Here is an 18,755-nt window from a genome sequence, read left to right as displayed (position 1 = left end):
TCTGACACATTGCAAAATTTATTTCTAGCAGGCGACTGTTCCTTTTTCAAACGGATTTCTGCTTTGCACTGGTTTAGAAACTCTTTTAAACACAGTCTGGGGACAGGGCTATCGAGCATATGCTTTGGGAATGTTAAGATATTCTTAGAAGCGACCTCTTGAGGATGTGGATGATGGCCGATTACTGACTCGAGCGCCCTGAGCTGAAATCACAAGTTTAGTGGCATCTGTGGATATGATCTCCATCTATGCTAGAAATACAGGGGAATGTATAAGTAGAGAAAAACCAAAATCTGTTTTGCAGGAAGGTAGGGAGAATGCCTGAAGCTGTAACACGTGGGATGCGCATGGGCAGAAGTTGTTAGAAGAAGTGCTTGCTCTTTGTTCACAAGAGTAAAGGTTGTCCCAGAGCACCTCTGAACTTGGGCTTGCTTAGTCTTTTTCTTTACCAATGTGAGATGAGTTTACAGGGCTGGCTGCTTGTTTGTGTCACCCTCTTGAGATATCAGTAAAGTTTTGATCAGCCTGAACCATTCAGCCATTTAACATTTCTGAAATGCCATTTAGTGCAATTTGCCCAGTTGGGGTATGAGGCAGAGAATGCAGTGGTGCTCTGCGCACTTGGGGATGGCTTTCTATTTCTGTTCTGCAGCACATTCGTCACACATGGTGGTTTCTGTCAGGCTGTCAGACTAGGCCAGATTCAGATCCAGCATGTGCAGATATATGGCAAGGCAGTTCTGGTTCAGATTCCATCTGATTTAGTCTTCTATCTCTGGATGATAAGGATGAGAGAAATTTCTTCCTTTCTTCCTCACCAGATAAAAATATGAAGATTAACAGCTTATAAATCCAAAGATTAGAAGGAACATGTGACAGCTCAAAATCACAGTATTCTCAATCGTCATAGTAATGTTCATGAAATTAATTAAGAATTAGATTTCAATGCACAGCACACAGCTTGTACCATATATTCTTCATAATGTTAATTTTCAACATGATTTCACATGATTTGGCTCACTTTGGCAACTACATTAATGATTGCAGAAGTGGCAAAGGTAATGATATTAACAAATAACCAGCAGGCATCAGAGAATTAATATGAGACATTTTGTAAGCATTTTTATAGCTCCATTAACTTTTTAGACAAATACATTTAATTTTGAAAGGAAAAATATCTTCTTTAATTAGAACAGATTTAATCCTATTTAAATGATATTGCTGACACTGGTAGGACCATAAGATGATATAATAAATATCACAGTTCATTCATGCAACAAGCATCTTGTCTAGTTTGTTGTGTACAGAGCACTTGAAAATTAAAGAGTACAGTTTGGCAAGAAGATAACCCTGAAATCCTGTTAGGGCAGTCACATCAGGCAGATAAAACAGCTGGTGACAAATGGGGAACTACTAATAGTAAACAGAAAGGAGTTCTAAAAAATAAATAAAAAAATAATAAAAAACCAGACTAAGTACCAACAGCCTCCATTATGGCTAGTTACAGAAAAATCACTAAAGGCAAAACGTGATCTATTTAGTCAAATGACTCCTGAACACCAGCGTGTCCCCCTCTTGAGAAGCCTGAACCCTGGCTTCATCATGTCTTTTTCTAGCATTCAGAGGGATGGTCTAATACAAAGGAAGCCAGTGTGCAGTGTTTTAATTTAATTTCCAATACATTATTAACCCTGATGTCATAACTGCTGAAACATGACAAGGAGAAATGGAAAGACAAACAGAAGCAGATTTACTATTAGATTCATTCTTTAGAGCTGAACAGAAATCCACTGCACCATTAACTCAACTCCAGTGAGATCAGAAGTTCTGCACCTTTTTATGAAAGAGTAGGATATGGTCTTTCCAGATATAATTAGAATTGGGTTCACACTAGCTGGTCAGATCAGCTCAGGGAAAGACAGTGAGGGCAAAGGCCTTCCAATGGATACGTAGCTCTGTAGAAAAAGTCTGCAGATCAAAATGCTTTTAAATCCTTTCTGTAAAGTGATTTCTTCAAAACTCAATCCCTCTCTATTTGCATAATCCTTTATATACCTGTTAAAATCCAAGTGTTTTATGAAAGCTTCCACAGCTTCGTGTATAAGCCACGGCATTGGTTAGAGAGGCTGCAGGTCCGTACTTCTATCCGACTACGGTGAAGTATCGTGGCACCCCGTAACACCACATCATTTTGCTTTGATGCTGTGTCAAAGTGACTTTAATAGCAAAGGCACGTCAGACGTTTGCTGATGTTAAGCTTATTGAAGAAACTACTGGTAACCCTGAAATTTTAAACTTAATTGTTCTTCAAAGTTTACCTTTATGCAACTATACAGAGATATTTTTTTTCCTATTGTCATTCCTGTAAAACCAATCCAAACCAGATTTTTCTAGACTGCATTTTTTAATATCTCCTATGTTGTTATTACGTATGCACACTTAATTAGCTATCCTGATTTGCTGCATGACAAACACAGTAATTTCAACCTCTTCAATTGAGAAGAATTGCCATGAACAATAGTATGATTTATTCCCTAAATAATGAGATGGAAATAAAAAGTCTAATATTTCTGGTTGCATTATCAATGCCAGTTAACACTCAGATAATTCCCTGCCTCCTGTCATAGCAGTCACAAGAAAAAAGAATAAATCAGTCAGTAAAAGGCTTAAAACGGCAACAACAAAGTACTGTTGCTTCTTCTCGTCATTGTAATTTACACAGTTTGCAAATGTGTAATACAAGCAGAAAATCCAAGTTCTTGAGCAGCAGGCAAGGCCACTGCAGTTCAACTACAAGCAGATGCTGTGTGTAAAGAAATAAGCCATAAGCAGAGACAACCCCCTCCTCATGAGGACAAAGTTTAAGCAGAGTTTTATCCACTCTCTCATACACTTCGGAATGAGGTCAGAGAGTTAATATTGACCAACCGCAGATGTAAGCTTGAACCTACCTGTCATATATAGAGTATAGCGGATGCCTCCCTCACAGGGGGAAGCAGGAATAATTGAGTAGCTGAACAGTAAAAAAAGGTTCCTTCCACCTTCTGTTCTGCTTCTCTCCTTTTCCCATGTGTTTATATGCACCTCACTATGTATCTGTGTTGCAAACAGCCAAACTCTTAGTGACTGAAGCATGATGGCCAAAGGAGGACTCCAGAACAAGCATTGCTGATTTGATATAGCACATCGGCAGGGTTCAGAAAGCATGCAAGCCCGTCTGCCTCCCTTTGGCATCTATTCATTCCGTAACGGAACAGAAAAGTAATTGTTACTACGCTGAGGTACTCCAGTAAGTGTGTTTCCAGGATTGCTTTCCCCAAGAACTAACCTCATCTGTATGTCAGATTATTAGCTAAGGCAGGCAGAATTACACTGCCTTGCTGGTCAACTTGGACATGCATGTTTCAGGTATCATGAACAGCAGCCTCATCAGTAAAAGCTCATCTAAGCATCTTTTTTAGCATGAGCAATATGGCATACAGACAGCATGCAACATTGTGATCCAGCATCCTAGTGGTTCTGTAGCACACAGGGAAGCATGCGTGCCACTCACAGAGGCAACAAAAAGGCAGTGCTGTCATCATCTGTGGACTAGCTAGCCATGTGCTTCTGAAGTCTTTGCTTCAACAGAAAGCACTGAAACTGAATTCACAGACAACAATTACAGGGAGAGGAGGTCATAATCCTGTGAAGATAAAACTTTTGTTTCAGTCCAGATGTGAGCAGAGCTGTCTTCTGAGTTAAAGGACTAATGTCAAGAATGGAAATTAACTTAAAAAGCAATCAATATGTTTAAGTAAAGTTTAAGTAAAAGAGAGTAAAAAAGAGAAGCTTCATATGCTCATTGTGTAAATGAGATGCAGAAAACATTTTTTAGTCCAGTCTTTATGTAGGTATTTTCTGGTGAATGTACAATAGCAGCTTTCTGGGTCTCTTCTGTTTATTTTTTAATGTCACCTATGCCTGCAACATTAGCTGTGCTAAAGCGGTGTAAATCCCCTCACACAAACTTGTGTATCTGTTTAACGACTTGAAGGGATCTGTGACAACACTACCTGAGCATTCAAGCAGTTTAATACAGAACTAAACTCTAGTAAAGACAACATTTGTAGCCCAAGAACAAGACACCAGGGAAATGCTAAGCAGCTCTGTGAGCAGCAGAACTAATGAAGCCTAATTTCCGTTTTAACTCTTCCACTGTTGGGCTTCATACTTTCTTCCTCTCAAGGACTCCCTCCTGCTCCATAAGGGTGCACTTACATTGAAGCTTTTTTCTATGCTAAGAAGCGAGATCGCACTGAAATTGTTCCTTCACTAGAACCACCAATGGAACCTCTCTAAATCTTACCAAATGCCTAGGAAGTATTTTGGTTTGGAGATCTTTACCTTTCTAAGAAATTTGGTGGAATTTGTCCTATGGCTGGAAAAGCCATTCCTGAAGAAGTTGATAAATACATGCACACACAAGTCACAGCATAACTACACAGGACTTGATTCCGTAGGTGAGCAAGTTCAAAATTGTCTTGCTGAAACATCACTAGAACTGCAGGTGCTCAGAAGTCAATGCAAGCCTGTTAGGGCCATGCTTATAGTGCCATGGAAGTACAACCTTACCCAAGGGAAGTATGAAAGTAAGCTCAAAGCGTTAAGTGCAATTAAAAGGCAAACTGCTTAGTGCCCAGCTGCGGGACAGCATCTGTGACAATCTAGTCCAACACATCTCAAAGTAGTATGCCCAGAAACAGAATTTTCTAACTTTCATAGACACTTCTGAAATGTTATGGCCTAAAAAAAAATGCATTTAACATAAATTTGATAATGTAGAAATAATTCAGCGCATTTTTGCAGTTAGGTACAGACAAATAGAAGTTTTTATATTATAATATATGATTCTTAGAAAGTTTTAGAAAACTACAAAACTTACGTATTTCGCAGTTTGCACCGACCCATCCATGTGGACAATGGCAGATGTAACCACCAGGCTGATCTATGCACGTTCCAGCGTGGTGACATGGGTTGCTGTCACAGTCATTTACATCAATTTCACATTCTTCACCTTATAACAGAAGAAAAACCAACAAAACCCAGACTTCTATGTAGTTGGGTGCCTTGTGTAGCAGGTACATCACCAATCATTTAGTTTTTCTTTAGCTGCAAAATATCTTATAGCTCAATAGCACGCATCTTTATTCTCAGAACACCAGAAGTATTCACTAACTGTTTCAAGAAAGAAGTCTCACATAGCCTCCAAGCAAATAGTATACTCATTCAAGCAGGTGAAAACAATGAAAACTAAGTCTGAGGGCTGTGACCTGACTAACCTCACCCAGGTGATGTATATCTCATTTCTTTAAATACAAGTTCCGTCCCAAGAAAATGTGGTATAACAATTTATCATGTATATTCTGAAGTGCTATACCAAAGGTGCTCAAACTGTTTAACCAGGGGGCCGGCGCGTGGATGCAGTGGCAGGCAGTCATCTGCGGCTGCTTGGTTTCCCCCCCCAAACCCCAGCAGGGGGTGTCTGTAAATACCGGGGGCTGGATTGAGGACCCTGGGGGGCCGTATCCAGCCCGCGGGCTGTAGTTTGAGGACCTCTGTGCTATACAATAATGTAGATGATCAGTTCCTCTAAGAAACAGCCACTGTACAACGGAAAGCTAATTCTTTTGAAAAAAATGCCCTTTAACTGGCACAGATCAAAAAGCACAATTTGATCTACAAAACAGCTATGAATGGGTTTATCTACTACTATCGCATTGGGTATTACCTTACATGACTAACAAAGCATCAGGCTGTAAATTATCTTGACAGCAGGTAGTTGGATTACACCACTCATGCCAGTTTAAATACAAGGCCACAGGATTAAATGGGCTGCTTACCATTACCCTGAAAGTGTAAATCAATTCATAACAAGCACTTCAGAGTTTTTAGCAATTGCATGTTAAGGTAATGGAGTGATTTGTTTCTTCAGCTCACGGTAACTAAGGTCAATGTTAAAACATTTTCCAGTTTCAACAGTGTCCAATTAGTATATTGGCTTACCTGGAAGTCTTCAAAACATTACTTTTAAAATGCAATCTAGTCTGAAGCAGTAAGGTCATAAAGAGCGTTCAATAGCTGTTATCTTAGTGAATTCTCTTTAGTAACAGGGGATTTTTTGCTGCAAAATTTTCTTTTCATTCTTACTAGACTGAATACAATTCAGCAAAGTCCAAATTAATTTATTTCCTTAAGAGGCACAGTCTTACCTGGTATTTGTCTTCTTTTGGACACAGTGAACACTGGCAACTAGACATTCTGTGTAATGTACAAATTACTTGCCTGTATATCCAGGTGCACAGATACATGTAGCATTTAGACCTTCACTGTCACAAGTGCCGCCGTTCTGACAGTTGATGTTAACACAAGGATCTTTGTATAATTCACAGTGCCTTCCTGAAAAGGCAAAATTAGTAATTGCCATTAACATGACCTATAGTGACAGCATGAAATCAGTACATGGTGATAACTTAACGCCTGGATGAGCACAATGACGTGCAGCCTCCAAACCCGTCCTATTAGGCTAATGTCATAAGATTAAAGCCATATATTTTATGGTGGCTAAACCTTTTACACACCATGCCTTCCCTCTGCTCCTCCCTCCCACTGAGGCTTTGGGATGAGCGAGGCAGGGCAATTTCTGCTAACAAGAACTGCTGGGGTGTCTATGAGAACCCAATGGTACAATAACACATAATCTGATCAGCTATCCAATATTCTTCAATAAAATGTAAACAATAAGTGTCTTCAGTAAGAATTTTATGTAATAACTTATTTAATATACAAAAGCATTCTGATGCCTGTCATCGACTTTTGCAGGAAACTGAGGAGTATAAAACTAAGGCAATTAAAAGAGATTAATTAATTCAAATGTATAGCTAAAAGTAAATAATTCGGTTGCTCAGCTTCGTGACACTACCTTTGCTCTTCTGTTCTCAGGTGTAGGCTGTGTGAATTCAGTAGCTTTGCCTAGCAGAAGACAGTGCAAGCCATGTCTGGCATACAGAACTTAAAGCACAGCAGATTCCCACCCAGGGATGGGGAGAGAGGCTCTACTGCCACTGCTACATGCATCACTTTCCCTGGGTCTACTTTTCAGATAAAACTAGAAAAATCAATACGTGAATGATCTAATCAGTGCATGGATGACACTGAAACACACACAATAAATATATAAATAAATAAAGTACATATGTGAATAATGAATGATTGGCGGGACTTCCTTTATAATGTATCTATAAAAGTGAATTTAGCTTGCGTTTAAAATGCCTGCTTATATTTATCCAATAATATGTTTTAAGTCTAAATCTAAGTCTTGTTACCATTTTTTACTGGGGTATGAATCCAAAGTAACCACTTAGCTAAAATTCTATCTTCAAGTTTTCCATTCTTATACTTTTTACAGAAATTTCAACACACTGAAGAGCAGTAGAAGATTTTGAATGCTTCCATGTGATAACAGTTACAAACACATTTTTCACTTTGTAAGGTGGTTCATGTTTCTAAATCCTTACTGTCCTGCAAACTGTAAAGATGCATAGTCAACAGAAGCATAAACTCATATTGTTTATTATGTATAAAAACTGCAATAAAGTAAGATAGCATCAGGAAAATGTTTCTAATCATGAGGTAGTGAACAACAGTGAAGGAATTATGTTGCTTGCAGAGATTACAGAACCTATAATGATGGAAGACTAGAAGAGGTTAGACAAACACATGTGAAAAGTGGACATGAAGCTGATCCTGCTCTACTCCTTCACAGATCCCTTCATGAATACCAGTTGTCTTGCACAGAAATTGGGCAGATTGTGAATTTGAATTTGGAGAGTTTGAGATGTAGAACTATATGGACATAAAATTAGTGAGAAAATAGTCTTTAGAGAAAAGAATATAAGAAAGAAAAATCAATTCAAAAAAGGAAGAAATTGAATGTGTAACATCAGATGTATGTAAACAAGCAAATTTATATAATGAGTGATCGAATACAAGGAATGAACTTGGTTCTCTAGTGTTCAACGCTGCAGTTACGGACAGCAATGCAAGCTTACATGAATTACACAAAAACAATAATCTCAAGTTAATAGTGATAACTCAAACATATATAAAACCTACTTATTTGAAATATACATACACACACACACACACACGTACTCACTCGCCACAGACCTGCTGAAATCATTTGATTAGTCTGTCAGCAGCAGAAGGGCAGAGCACTGGCCTGAGCACCCTGCAGCTCAGCAGCAGAAGCCCACAGGGAGGTGCTGGCACATACTGCAGTCCAGGCCAGGGTAACAGCTCCTGCCTGTTTGCCAGCCAGGGGGGTACGGAGGCAGGAGGCACTGCAGGCAAGGGGGGTACGGAGGCAGGAGGCACTGCAGACAAGGAGGTCTGGGCTGGTGGTGGCAAAACTGAGGCCTCTAATGGCCCACATAGCATCCTGAGCTGGTACCTCAGCTGCATTCATTAGTGCCACTGAATACCTTAAGTACTGGAATGAAGAAAGCTCAGCAGTCAGCAACAACTGCTTACAGGACCAGGTTCCCTGTTTTCCTTTAAAACAAAATGTGCTTTCAGCTGCATTTACAGGTTGGATGAGAACAAAACGTAAAGTCATAACATGGTAGTTAAGTGTTCTTTATATTGTCATGAAAACCTGAGGGTCATTTCCTCACTAAGCCTCTAAAATGATGAATTCTGTGTCTATTGTCAAAAAGCAGTGCCATCACCAGCATGAAATACATGTTTAGCCTCAAGCAGCTGTTAAGTAAGCATTACTTATCAACACAGATAAGGATTGATATGCTTAATGAGAAAATGCAAGGGTAATGTTCCTTAAAACATAGTCATTCTATGAGAATATCTATATATCTATCTTAATACTAATAACATACACAATTACATTCAAAATGTTCTCCCAGCATGATTCAAAACAGAATACACAAAAAAAGGTATAATTTTAGCCTTCCACAGAGGGACATGTCACAGACAGCTTATATGTGCTATTCTGTAAAGCTGAAATCCACTGCAAGATAAAAGATTTTGTACAGCAAAACACATACTTTTCTCCTCTATTTTATAAATTACTTAAGAAATGCCACAGACCAATTCCATTCAAAAATATCCAGGAATAGCTGCAGTTCACATGGGGAAGTAGTTACTGACCTACTACTATGTCTGGGCTTTACAATCTTCTAAATGAATAATCAACATAAAACTTTCATTTTTACTCCTTGTGTTCATCTGTTTCAAATACTAAACTTTTATTAGTATGTTTTTAACTCACTTCACTGGAGAAAATAAACAAATATTTTGGAAAGCCCTCCACATTATGGCTTCTAACTATAACTGATGAAAAATTTTATTTAACAGTTATGTTTTCTTCAAAAACCTCCTCACTTTCTAACATACCTTAAAAACAGCAGAAAGGTACACCTAAGAAAGACAGAGATAAGTCATTTGTCCCCAGACAAGGACATGCATTCCTCACAGAGCAGCTAAATCTGAACTACTCATTTGAATAAAGATTATAGGATCATGATCTACATAGAAGTTTGTTTCCATTCATTTTAGACGTGGGATTTATTTCTACTCCATGGATTATATTGTGTATCTCTATAACAGAACCTACCATAAAAAATATATAGAACAATTAAAAAAACAGGAGGCAAACCCCCTCCTACCTTCATATTCTGCAAGGCACACACACTCATAGCTGTTGACAAGGTCTCTGCAGGTGGCTCCGTTCTGGCAGGGTGCAGAAAGACATTCATTATATTCCTCTTCACAGTAAAGGCCATGGTAACCTACATCACATGAAGAAGAAATAAAACAACCTATGAAACACTTCTCAGTAAAAATTAACAATTAGGCAGCTATAGACTGTGGGAAGATGCTTGCTGATTGAAATCTACTGTGCAGACAGATACCTGTTAAGACACTGATTTTAAGGACATCTGTTGCCCAGGTGAAAATTACAAAAATGATCCTGGAAGCAGGGTGTTCTGAGAGAAGCTCCAGCCCCAGGCACTGCCCCTGCGACAAGCCACAGCCAGGCCGTACGCACCGAGGCTGGTGACCACTAGGAACAACGTGAATACCTGCACTCTGATTGTAAAACAGAATAAACCAACATCAACGTATTTCCTAGCTTTCTTGGATCCTTGCATCAAAGCACTTTTCATCAAAGTGCTGATAATTGTGTAACAGTAGTTATAATGATAACGTATTTTAACTTTAATGCTGTGCAATGTCAAAACACTGTAGAAGCATTAAGATACTTGATTTTTTACAGTATTCCCAAGCCATAGGCAGATATTATGGTCTGATTATGCAGATATAGAAAGTAGGAGCACAGAAAAGCTACGAGATCTGTTAATGGCCACTGAGTCATTTGTATCATGAGGTAAGAAATAAGGAGTTAATCTACTTGAAATAGCGCTTTTCTCATTATTTAATGTGCCATACAATCATTAGTCTTAACAGTAGTTGAAATGACTTTGTAGACATAGTGTATCAGGTCAAAGTAGCACCTACTTACATTAAGAAACAACATTCATTAGGATTATGCAACTGAGGAAACGCTAATATATTTGCCTAATAATATTGGTTACTTGGTATTAAATATGAAGAATCATAAGCCTTGTAATTTTGAAGGCTATTTGAGAGTAAGAACCTTATTTAATTCCTTTTCAATAGACTCATGGTATACTTCTGTTAATGAAAAGCTTTCTCACTTCTTCCCTGTTACTTTTTTCTTTCTTTTTTTCTCAGTCTAAATTTATAGGCAATTAATACAGCAACAAAAAAAAAAGAAGGAAAATAGATTGGTCATAACGCTTAGTAAGTACAAATAATGCATTTAAACGCAACATAAACACTTCTTGCTTCATCCCAATAGATGAGCATTAGCACAGAAGAATTGTAAAACCGCTGGTATGTTTGACCAGTGAAAAACAGCACCAGGGAATTTGCTCAATTCTTTCTAAATAGTTGTCTCCCCCTCTTTGGGGGCACAGGGACTGCTTCGGAATTACCCAATGACCTTGAGGGGAAGGTTCAGAATTTAATAGGTTAAACAGAATATGTTCTTATCTTTTTGGAAGTACAAATACAAATAGTACAAATATTTCTACTCAAACATGCATGTTTCATAATGTTTACCCCCTTCCTGGAAATTACAGCAAATAATCAAGTGACCAGACTTTCACATTTTCTACATCTCCAACTGTTAGCTTCGTGCTGCTAACTACAAGTGCTAGCATCTGACCTGGGGCACCACACAGCATACCTCTCTCAAGCAAGCCAAAGATGTGCAGTTAACATCACCTCAATTGACTGGATAATTAGCACAAATTAGTGCTTCAGATGTTTTAGTAAATGGTTTGGCTTCATGAAACCATAGCACTACCTCTTCTTTACCCATCCATGAAAAGATGAGGATAGAAATTCTAGCCCATGCTGTTGTCCACAGAGTAATGCCAGAGACTCTTTATACAGTAGTTACTGTGCACTCTTTTTTCCTGTTGGGCCATTATTTTATAATATATGCCTGGTACTGAAAGCAATGTAGGCTGGGATTTTTTTTTTTTGTTTTGTTTTAAACAAAAGCTTGCCTCTATTTGTCAACGTTGCTCAATATTCTTGAAATTTCATTGTGATGAAGGTCTATATTACAAATTTGATTCTGCACAAAATTGTCTTTTCACAGGAAAGGGTTAGTTGGACTAGTAGCTTAAGAAACATTTCAGAAACACTTTCTCCAAAGATGTTAGCCAGGCAATACAGAATTAATTATGGTGAGTGTTACGGATTCTCTTAGTAGCCTATGATTAAGTTTAGCTTATGACGAAGGGAAATATCCTTATGTAGCGACATCTGTAGCCAACATAAGAACCACCAAAATCAGAAAACCTAAAAGAAAAACATAAGGGAATTCCCTGTGTTGAACACAGATGTAATTAGATATTTTCAGAAAAAATGCTTTCCACTTCTCACCTTTCAAAGCGAACAGAGGGAATTTTGTGACTCAATAGTTGTCTGGTTTCCAAAATCAACATGAACTATAGTATCACCTCCTTAGTTTCCAGGCTGCCCACACTGTCAGGCACTGCACACAGTGAGGGAAAGAGGTTTTCTCTCTCCACGAGAGGGCAGATCTCTCCTACACACGATTTCACCCTCCTCGTCCTCACCCTGGTGCCAGCAGCTCCCTTCTGCTGGGACTGCTGTGATGGAGAAAGTGCTGCCTCAGGACCAGGCACCCCAGGGGAAGGCACGGTTCTCCTCAGGGAGCTCAGAGGCACCATGTCATGCTTAACAAGCCTTTCTCTTTGTATTACTGCTTTTAAATTATGGTGATACATAAAACATCTATTATACTATTCATATAATTTATATCTTCAAAAAGACTACATAAATAATTGCTATTTTTGTTAAAGGATTTACTATTCATATAATTTGTATCTTCAAAAAGACTACATAAGTAATTGCTATATTTTTGCTAAAGGATTTAGATGGAAACAGAAGTTTGAGTAGATAACTTCAGAGTAACAGATTCTAGTATTGTTGCTTCCTGTCTTTCTAGTAACATTACAGTTCTGCTGCTTTTGTGTTCACAATGCCAAATGCAGCTATTTGCCTCTTTTGTGGTGTATAACATTTCTGTGGACATATTCAGAAAGAAAGAACCAATACCTACGTGAACAGCACTGTGTCCTGAGCAAGAAAAAACAACACTTTGGGCATTGCAGCTCCGAAAAGGGCAATTAATATTACCAAGCTTTTTTCCCCCAGGTCACTAGAAATTGGGTATGCTTTCAATAACAGCATGAACTCAATGAGAACTTGCCAGTAACAGTCCTATTCTGATGCGTGCTCCTTGGAGACTGGGGAATATACAGAAAATCTAAAAAACCCTCTAAAATAAACATGTCCCTTCATTACATCTTCTCTACATGATTGTCCCTCAGCTACTGGTCTTTACAAAGGCAGAAACAGATCTGTTGCCACTATCCTCTGGATTCCTAAATCTTTTTTTTCTACTTCGTAAGCAACAAGAAGGCTGCCTTGAAGAGGTCAGGATATTTGCCTGATGCTCTCTGGTATGCTTTTCAGACAGCTACACGCCAAGCTGTACTGTCTTTGCACAAGGCTATGTTAAAAACTGCAAAGCGAGAAAACGTGAAAGGCAGCACACAATCTGTGTCACACAGGCTGGTGAGAAGCCATGGGGTTTGTCAAAGCCTTTGAGAGCAGTTGACAGAGCAAAAGATACAGCAGTGCAACCTTTTGAGAATACCTTCACTATCAGGTTAACAAAAGAGAGAGAGGGAGAAGCTTACAGTCCCTTTATAAATCAAGAAAGAACAAAGTTGAAAGCTTTTGAAGCTTTCTTAGACACTAGCTCCTCAACAGTGATGCCCTGGGCTTACCCACACTTAACAGTTCAGCAAATCAAGGCATCAGGACAAAAGCCCATCTTGATGGGAAGGTCTATTGGGATACAATGCGAGAGCGCTCTATTTTTCCAGGGAACAGCAACAGTTCATCTGTATGGCTGCTCACTAACAGAGAGCTGTGTGTTATATAGTCAGGAAATAAATGTGTTCAGTTAATGCCTGACCTCATATAACAATTAAATAGGAGAAAGAGAGAAGAGCTGCTCCAGATGGCAGGAAGGTCAGAAGGCATGCTTACCAGCTGTAGCCAGATTGCATGGAGGGTTGTCTTAATGTAGAAGTGGGAAACAAGGTGAGGAAACAGAAGCAATAAAGGGCTCACAGACAGTCTAGAACTGGAATTAACCTAAAGTCACTTTTGCCAGAGCTTGCATTTCCTGCCCCGGTTCCTAAATGTGGGAAGGGAAAATACAAAAGAAAAATTGCTGCTGCTGTGATGTTTATTGTACACTACAAACATGGCACTTGCCTCTGCAAAGGCACTGAAATAAACCTGCACTCCTACAACCATCCATCAAGCTCCACGATCGAAAAAAATCACAAAAACCCAACAACAAAACCAAGTGCAGAGGAAACATACTCCATGGTCATACTCCTGAAGTACCATTCAGATCCTGTAGAGTTTTTTCTGACACCCCTCTTTTTTTTTTCCCCCTCCCCCTCCACCACATGTTCTATATGTGCTATCATATGTATTTATAAAGTAGAAGGGAAGTGTTAATGTCTGTACATGTGCTTTGTAGTTTCAAACTCTATGCCCCTCTCTTTAAGAAAGCCAAATACAGAAATTTGCTGCAACATTAAGCTATTCATTTTCTAGATAGATTTCTTCACATTAGGCCAGACAAAATTGAAAAGAATATATTAAATATTTGCTTTTGAAATTGATAATAGCAGCTCTATTAAAATAATGGAATATAAAGAGAAAAAAGTTTTAAGAGGAAAGGTTTAAGAGGAAGAAGAAACTGCTTTGGGATTCAGGGACTAGATAAACTTTCTATGAACACACACAATGAAGTCCCTCGGGTTTCACAAACCAGGCTCTAGACAAGCAATCCAACGAACAAGCATAAGAATTTTTATCAGGATTAGTTCTTTAACATGGGGTAAGCATGCAAGCACATGGCACAGGCTATGAATCTAATGTCCAAACACTGGGTATTTCTTTGTTACCTGTAAAGGGCCAGGTGATAAGTATCAGTAATTGAGGTGTGTAAGCATATAACTAAAGATTTAAAGGTAAATTTTTCATGTGTTATTGAAAAATCACACACATAATGCAAAGTAGGTATGGTTGCACAGGCTTGTGAATTCCACACAGCCCTCTCAGCAGACATTTGAAAAATAAGTACGTTCAAGTTGGAAGTAACTTACAAATTTCCCCCCCCCCATTCTGGAAATAAGAACATTCAAAAGTATTAGACTGCTTTCCAAGGTAATTTACAGAAACTAGCTTTTCTATACAAACTATTAGATTACGTAGGTTATCCATGACAACACCCACAATAAAAGCCCACACATTAAAAAAAATAGTTGTAAATGACTGTGTGTGTTCTGAAAATTGTGCAGATATGCAAATATATTAACTACCATTTATCATTTTTCAAATCTGTACACTGGCCAAAAAAAAGCATGGAAACCAGACTGCCTGCCAAAAAAGGAGGCTTCCACAGACCTTGGGCTAATTTGAACTGTTTAAAATTCCTCTCTTGCTTAATTTTTGAGGCAGAAGTAACACAGATGAAAATGCAGCTGACACTATGCCTGCTAGTAGAAATGGTGCATAAAGGTGCATAAAAAACCAGTGCATTCAGGTCACACATATAAGCAAAACTCTGCAGCGTTTTGCTTGTGTAATATGAAATGCTATCCTCTGTAAAATACCCCAAAAATAAGAACATGGCATCCTAGAGTTGACACACAAAGTGGCAGGTTCTAAAGATTTTAAAACAGTATGTTTCAGATATATTGTACAACCAATATAGAAGAGTTCGGAAATGTCATTTAATAGGCTTACCATTAATATATTTAAAAAAAAAAAAAGAAAAAAAAAAAAAGAATTCAGGGACATGTCTGAAAGTGAAAGACGACTAGTACAATGAAGTCAGAGGTCTAGGAGCTGGCACACCAATGCTGAGAGCCAGAAAGCCTCGGGGTCAAGACACACAGATTTCTTTCTACTAGTGTATGGTAATATCTTTATTTAGTTCAGTATGTTTATTATTAACCCTTGATAATGCTACTAAACTGCACACAAATCTCATTCATCCACCATACAAGTAATGTAACCACTGAAATCTCTCCAGGCAAAACTGTAAATAGAATCCAGCTTTCTAGTACACCAGAGATGTAATCCATCCACTCTATCAAACTGCTTTTTGATAGAGATACCAAAAATTTATTAGACCATGCTCAATAGTCATTACTTCAGGGCTTTTTTGTTTAGGAATTGCAACCTAGGAATCCTCAAGTTTAATTGCTCGTCTGCCTTACATGTAATAATTACACAAACCACTGGCAAAGTTTGTGTTATGATGCCTCCTGAATGCTGATCTACGCAGAAGTTGACTCCCATTTCTCTACTATCCGTTTAATTGATGGGAAAAACCTCTGAAGATACTTGGTTCAAATTCTGCTGCTATGACTTAAAAGAACTGGAAAAAAAAAAAACATGATGGTATGTTCATAATAATCAAAGAGCACAAAAGAAGGAAATCAATGATTCGTACTATTCCTATCTTGCTACCACTTAGGTGCAGTTCTTTAATGGTCTTTTGAAATAAGTTATCCAAGTTTTTAAATTATTGACAGATGAATGACAAACTCACACAATTTGGCCTTTAGTTCCATCTCTATATGAAGCAAGTAATGCTATTTGTAGAGGGAATTCCTTCCAAAACAAATTGTCATTTCAAAAAGTGAAGTTTACAGAAGTCAAAAAATAAATTACTTTTTTTAAATATCCCATTAAATTTCACACATGGAGCAACACAACAGGTTTAACTGAAGAAGTGCCATGTTTGGTTTTGGATGCAACCTCCACGGCTTCTCATCTGGCTAACTTTTACGTGCACAAATATTATTTAAATAAAAAGAAGTTTCCATAACATAAGAGGTCTGAGACTACTTTTGAGTCCTGAGAGACACTGAATGAATTTGAACAAACCTAACCAACAAGTATTAATTAGGTTTAGGTGACAAATTTCAGAAAAAGAGCTTTTATTTCTCCAAGAATATTTAACTAGATTTTTGTTGTTTGAACCACAGGCAAAGAACATGCTGAAAAAGATTAAAACTTCCTTGGTTTACTTGGAAAAAGAAATGCCTAGTTTTTCCTACCATGGATGTCTCGGGGAAGGCCACTCATGCTGGACAGCTCCCAATACTACAGTGCAGAAATTGGATCCCTTTTTATAACGGAGTTGGGAAGAAATTTTTTTTTAGACTAATTGGGAAATTCAGGCTTCTGTTGATTTACCTGCCCATCACATATACAAAGGTAGGCTATCTCTTCTTGTGTTCTGATTTCTACAATTCAAAGCATTTGAATCCTGACAATTCTTTTCAGAACATCCCAGAGCATACGCAGTACTGATAATCTTAAAAATGCCCTTCATCAATCTCTGTGTTTTTCAGGCAGCTGTGGTTTCAGTCATATATTAAAAACCACTTACAGGTCAAAACACATTGATACATTTTGATCACGTGTTGTCCAGACGCAGGCAGCTCCTTATCTCAATAGTTTCTCCACCTTCTGTAGAGATTTCTCTTGACTGGACTCTAACTGCTGGTACCATTCAGTAGCCAGAAAAGCAGCAGGTTTTTGTTACAGCTCCAAAGAAGTTAACAAAATACTTGCTGGCCAGTCAGGGAACAGGTTGATGCCACCAACTAACTTTCCTAGTCCTACCTGTTGAGCACTTCTTTTTCAAGTCTTTCCAGATTTTTTTTATAAATGTCAAACCTTTTTTTCCACACTGCACTCCCTTTACTATTTAGTCCTTCTGGGGACTGGGTGGGGAGAAGAATATCCCAAATGAAGGGATAAATATTAAATTATTGAATTCTCGGTTCCAGAAATGAATTTAGGAAAACAGCACCTGGCAATTTCAACTACCTGCAATCAAAAAGATATTTTGTCAGACATGGAACTAATTATCAACCGATATGAATTCTATTTTTTGCTCTTGATAGGACAGGATATGCCAGCTTTATTTAAATATGATTAGGCCTGTTGCTCTTCATCTCAATACCCAATCCTTTTCTCTAAGGTTTCCTCTATTATGCAAATGAACAGCAAAGCAATTAAACACTTCAAAAAGGAAGACGGAAAATTTGCAATGAAAGAATTACCATCTTCACCTCCTGAAATATATATAAAACAAACCACATGTTAGGAATACTCTTCTGCATTACATAATGTTGTTATTCTGTTCAGATGAAAACTGCCCTCACCGTTCAAGGAAACATCTGAGTGGAAAACATTTGAGGTCACTTAAAACATCTGGACCTATCTTGCCACAAAAATCTACCTACCCTTTGGTTTCTGAAAAGTTGCAAGCAGAAGAATTGAGGATGCTTCCTGAAAAACTGTCCATAAAATGGAGGCTTTTTGCTGGTATGTTTGTTTGGTTATTGTTGAATAAGTTAATATGTCTCAACAGCTAAAGCTCTTACATGAGATACTTATAATCCTGTAGGTATATATACACCTGCTGGACAACATTATGAATGAATTATGAGATAACATTGCTATGGTATTGTCTGCATTTCACTTTAAGATTTTTCTCCTTTATAAAAAGTATTATGTAATTTAATTATAAATCTGTCAAATCCAAACTATAGATTTCCACTAGCTTCTGTTCTTATAAGTACCTCTCTAAAACCAACTTATGGTTCTTTCAATGTCTCTAAATAGCAGTGATTAATTCTGAGACTTTCTAAAAATGCTGCATTAGTAGGTTTTATTACAAACTCCCCATATCCACAAATAAAACCAATCCATTCTGGTGGAGAAGCAGCTCAACACAAAATACACAGAAGGCTAGTGTTTTCCATACCTGTTAAATTCAGACATATCAGAATAAATGTAAGAAAACTAGACAATCTAGAAATGCCAGGACTGCTCAATGAACTGAATCCCAAAAATTTCCTTTTTTCAACAGGCTTTACAAAACTTAGTCAAAACAGACCACTGTTACAGCATGCTCTGGATCAGGATAATTGTATTACATATGTAATATGTAACTGTACTAA

General features: G+C 37.9%; 1 protein-coding gene across 1 annotated transcript in view; it reads right to left on the bottom strand.

The window, feature by feature from the left end:
- Nucleotides 1-18,755, bottom strand: part of DNER (delta/notch like EGF repeat containing) — a 139,502-nt gene that overhangs the window by 8,986 nt on the left and 111,761 nt on the right. The window contains exons 9-11 of the mRNA XM_056358853.1: nucleotides 9,723-9,845; nucleotides 6,325-6,438; nucleotides 4,925-5,056 (exon numbers count right to left, since the gene is read on the bottom strand). Of these exons, the coding sequence (XP_056214828.1) occupies nucleotides 4,925-5,056; nucleotides 6,325-6,438; nucleotides 9,723-9,845 (369 nt within the window). The remainder of the gene's footprint in view (nucleotides 1-4,924; nucleotides 5,057-6,324; nucleotides 6,439-9,722; nucleotides 9,846-18,755) is intronic.

The sequence above is a fragment of the Falco biarmicus genome, chromosome 13 (genome assembly GCF_023638135.1).
Source record: "Falco biarmicus isolate bFalBia1 chromosome 13, bFalBia1.pri, whole genome shotgun sequence".
Lineage (NCBI taxonomy): Eukaryota > Metazoa > Chordata > Aves > Falconiformes > Falconidae > Falco > Falco biarmicus.
The sequence above is the reverse complement of the archived record's forward strand: the minus strand, read 5'-3'. Positions and strand labels throughout refer to the sequence as shown.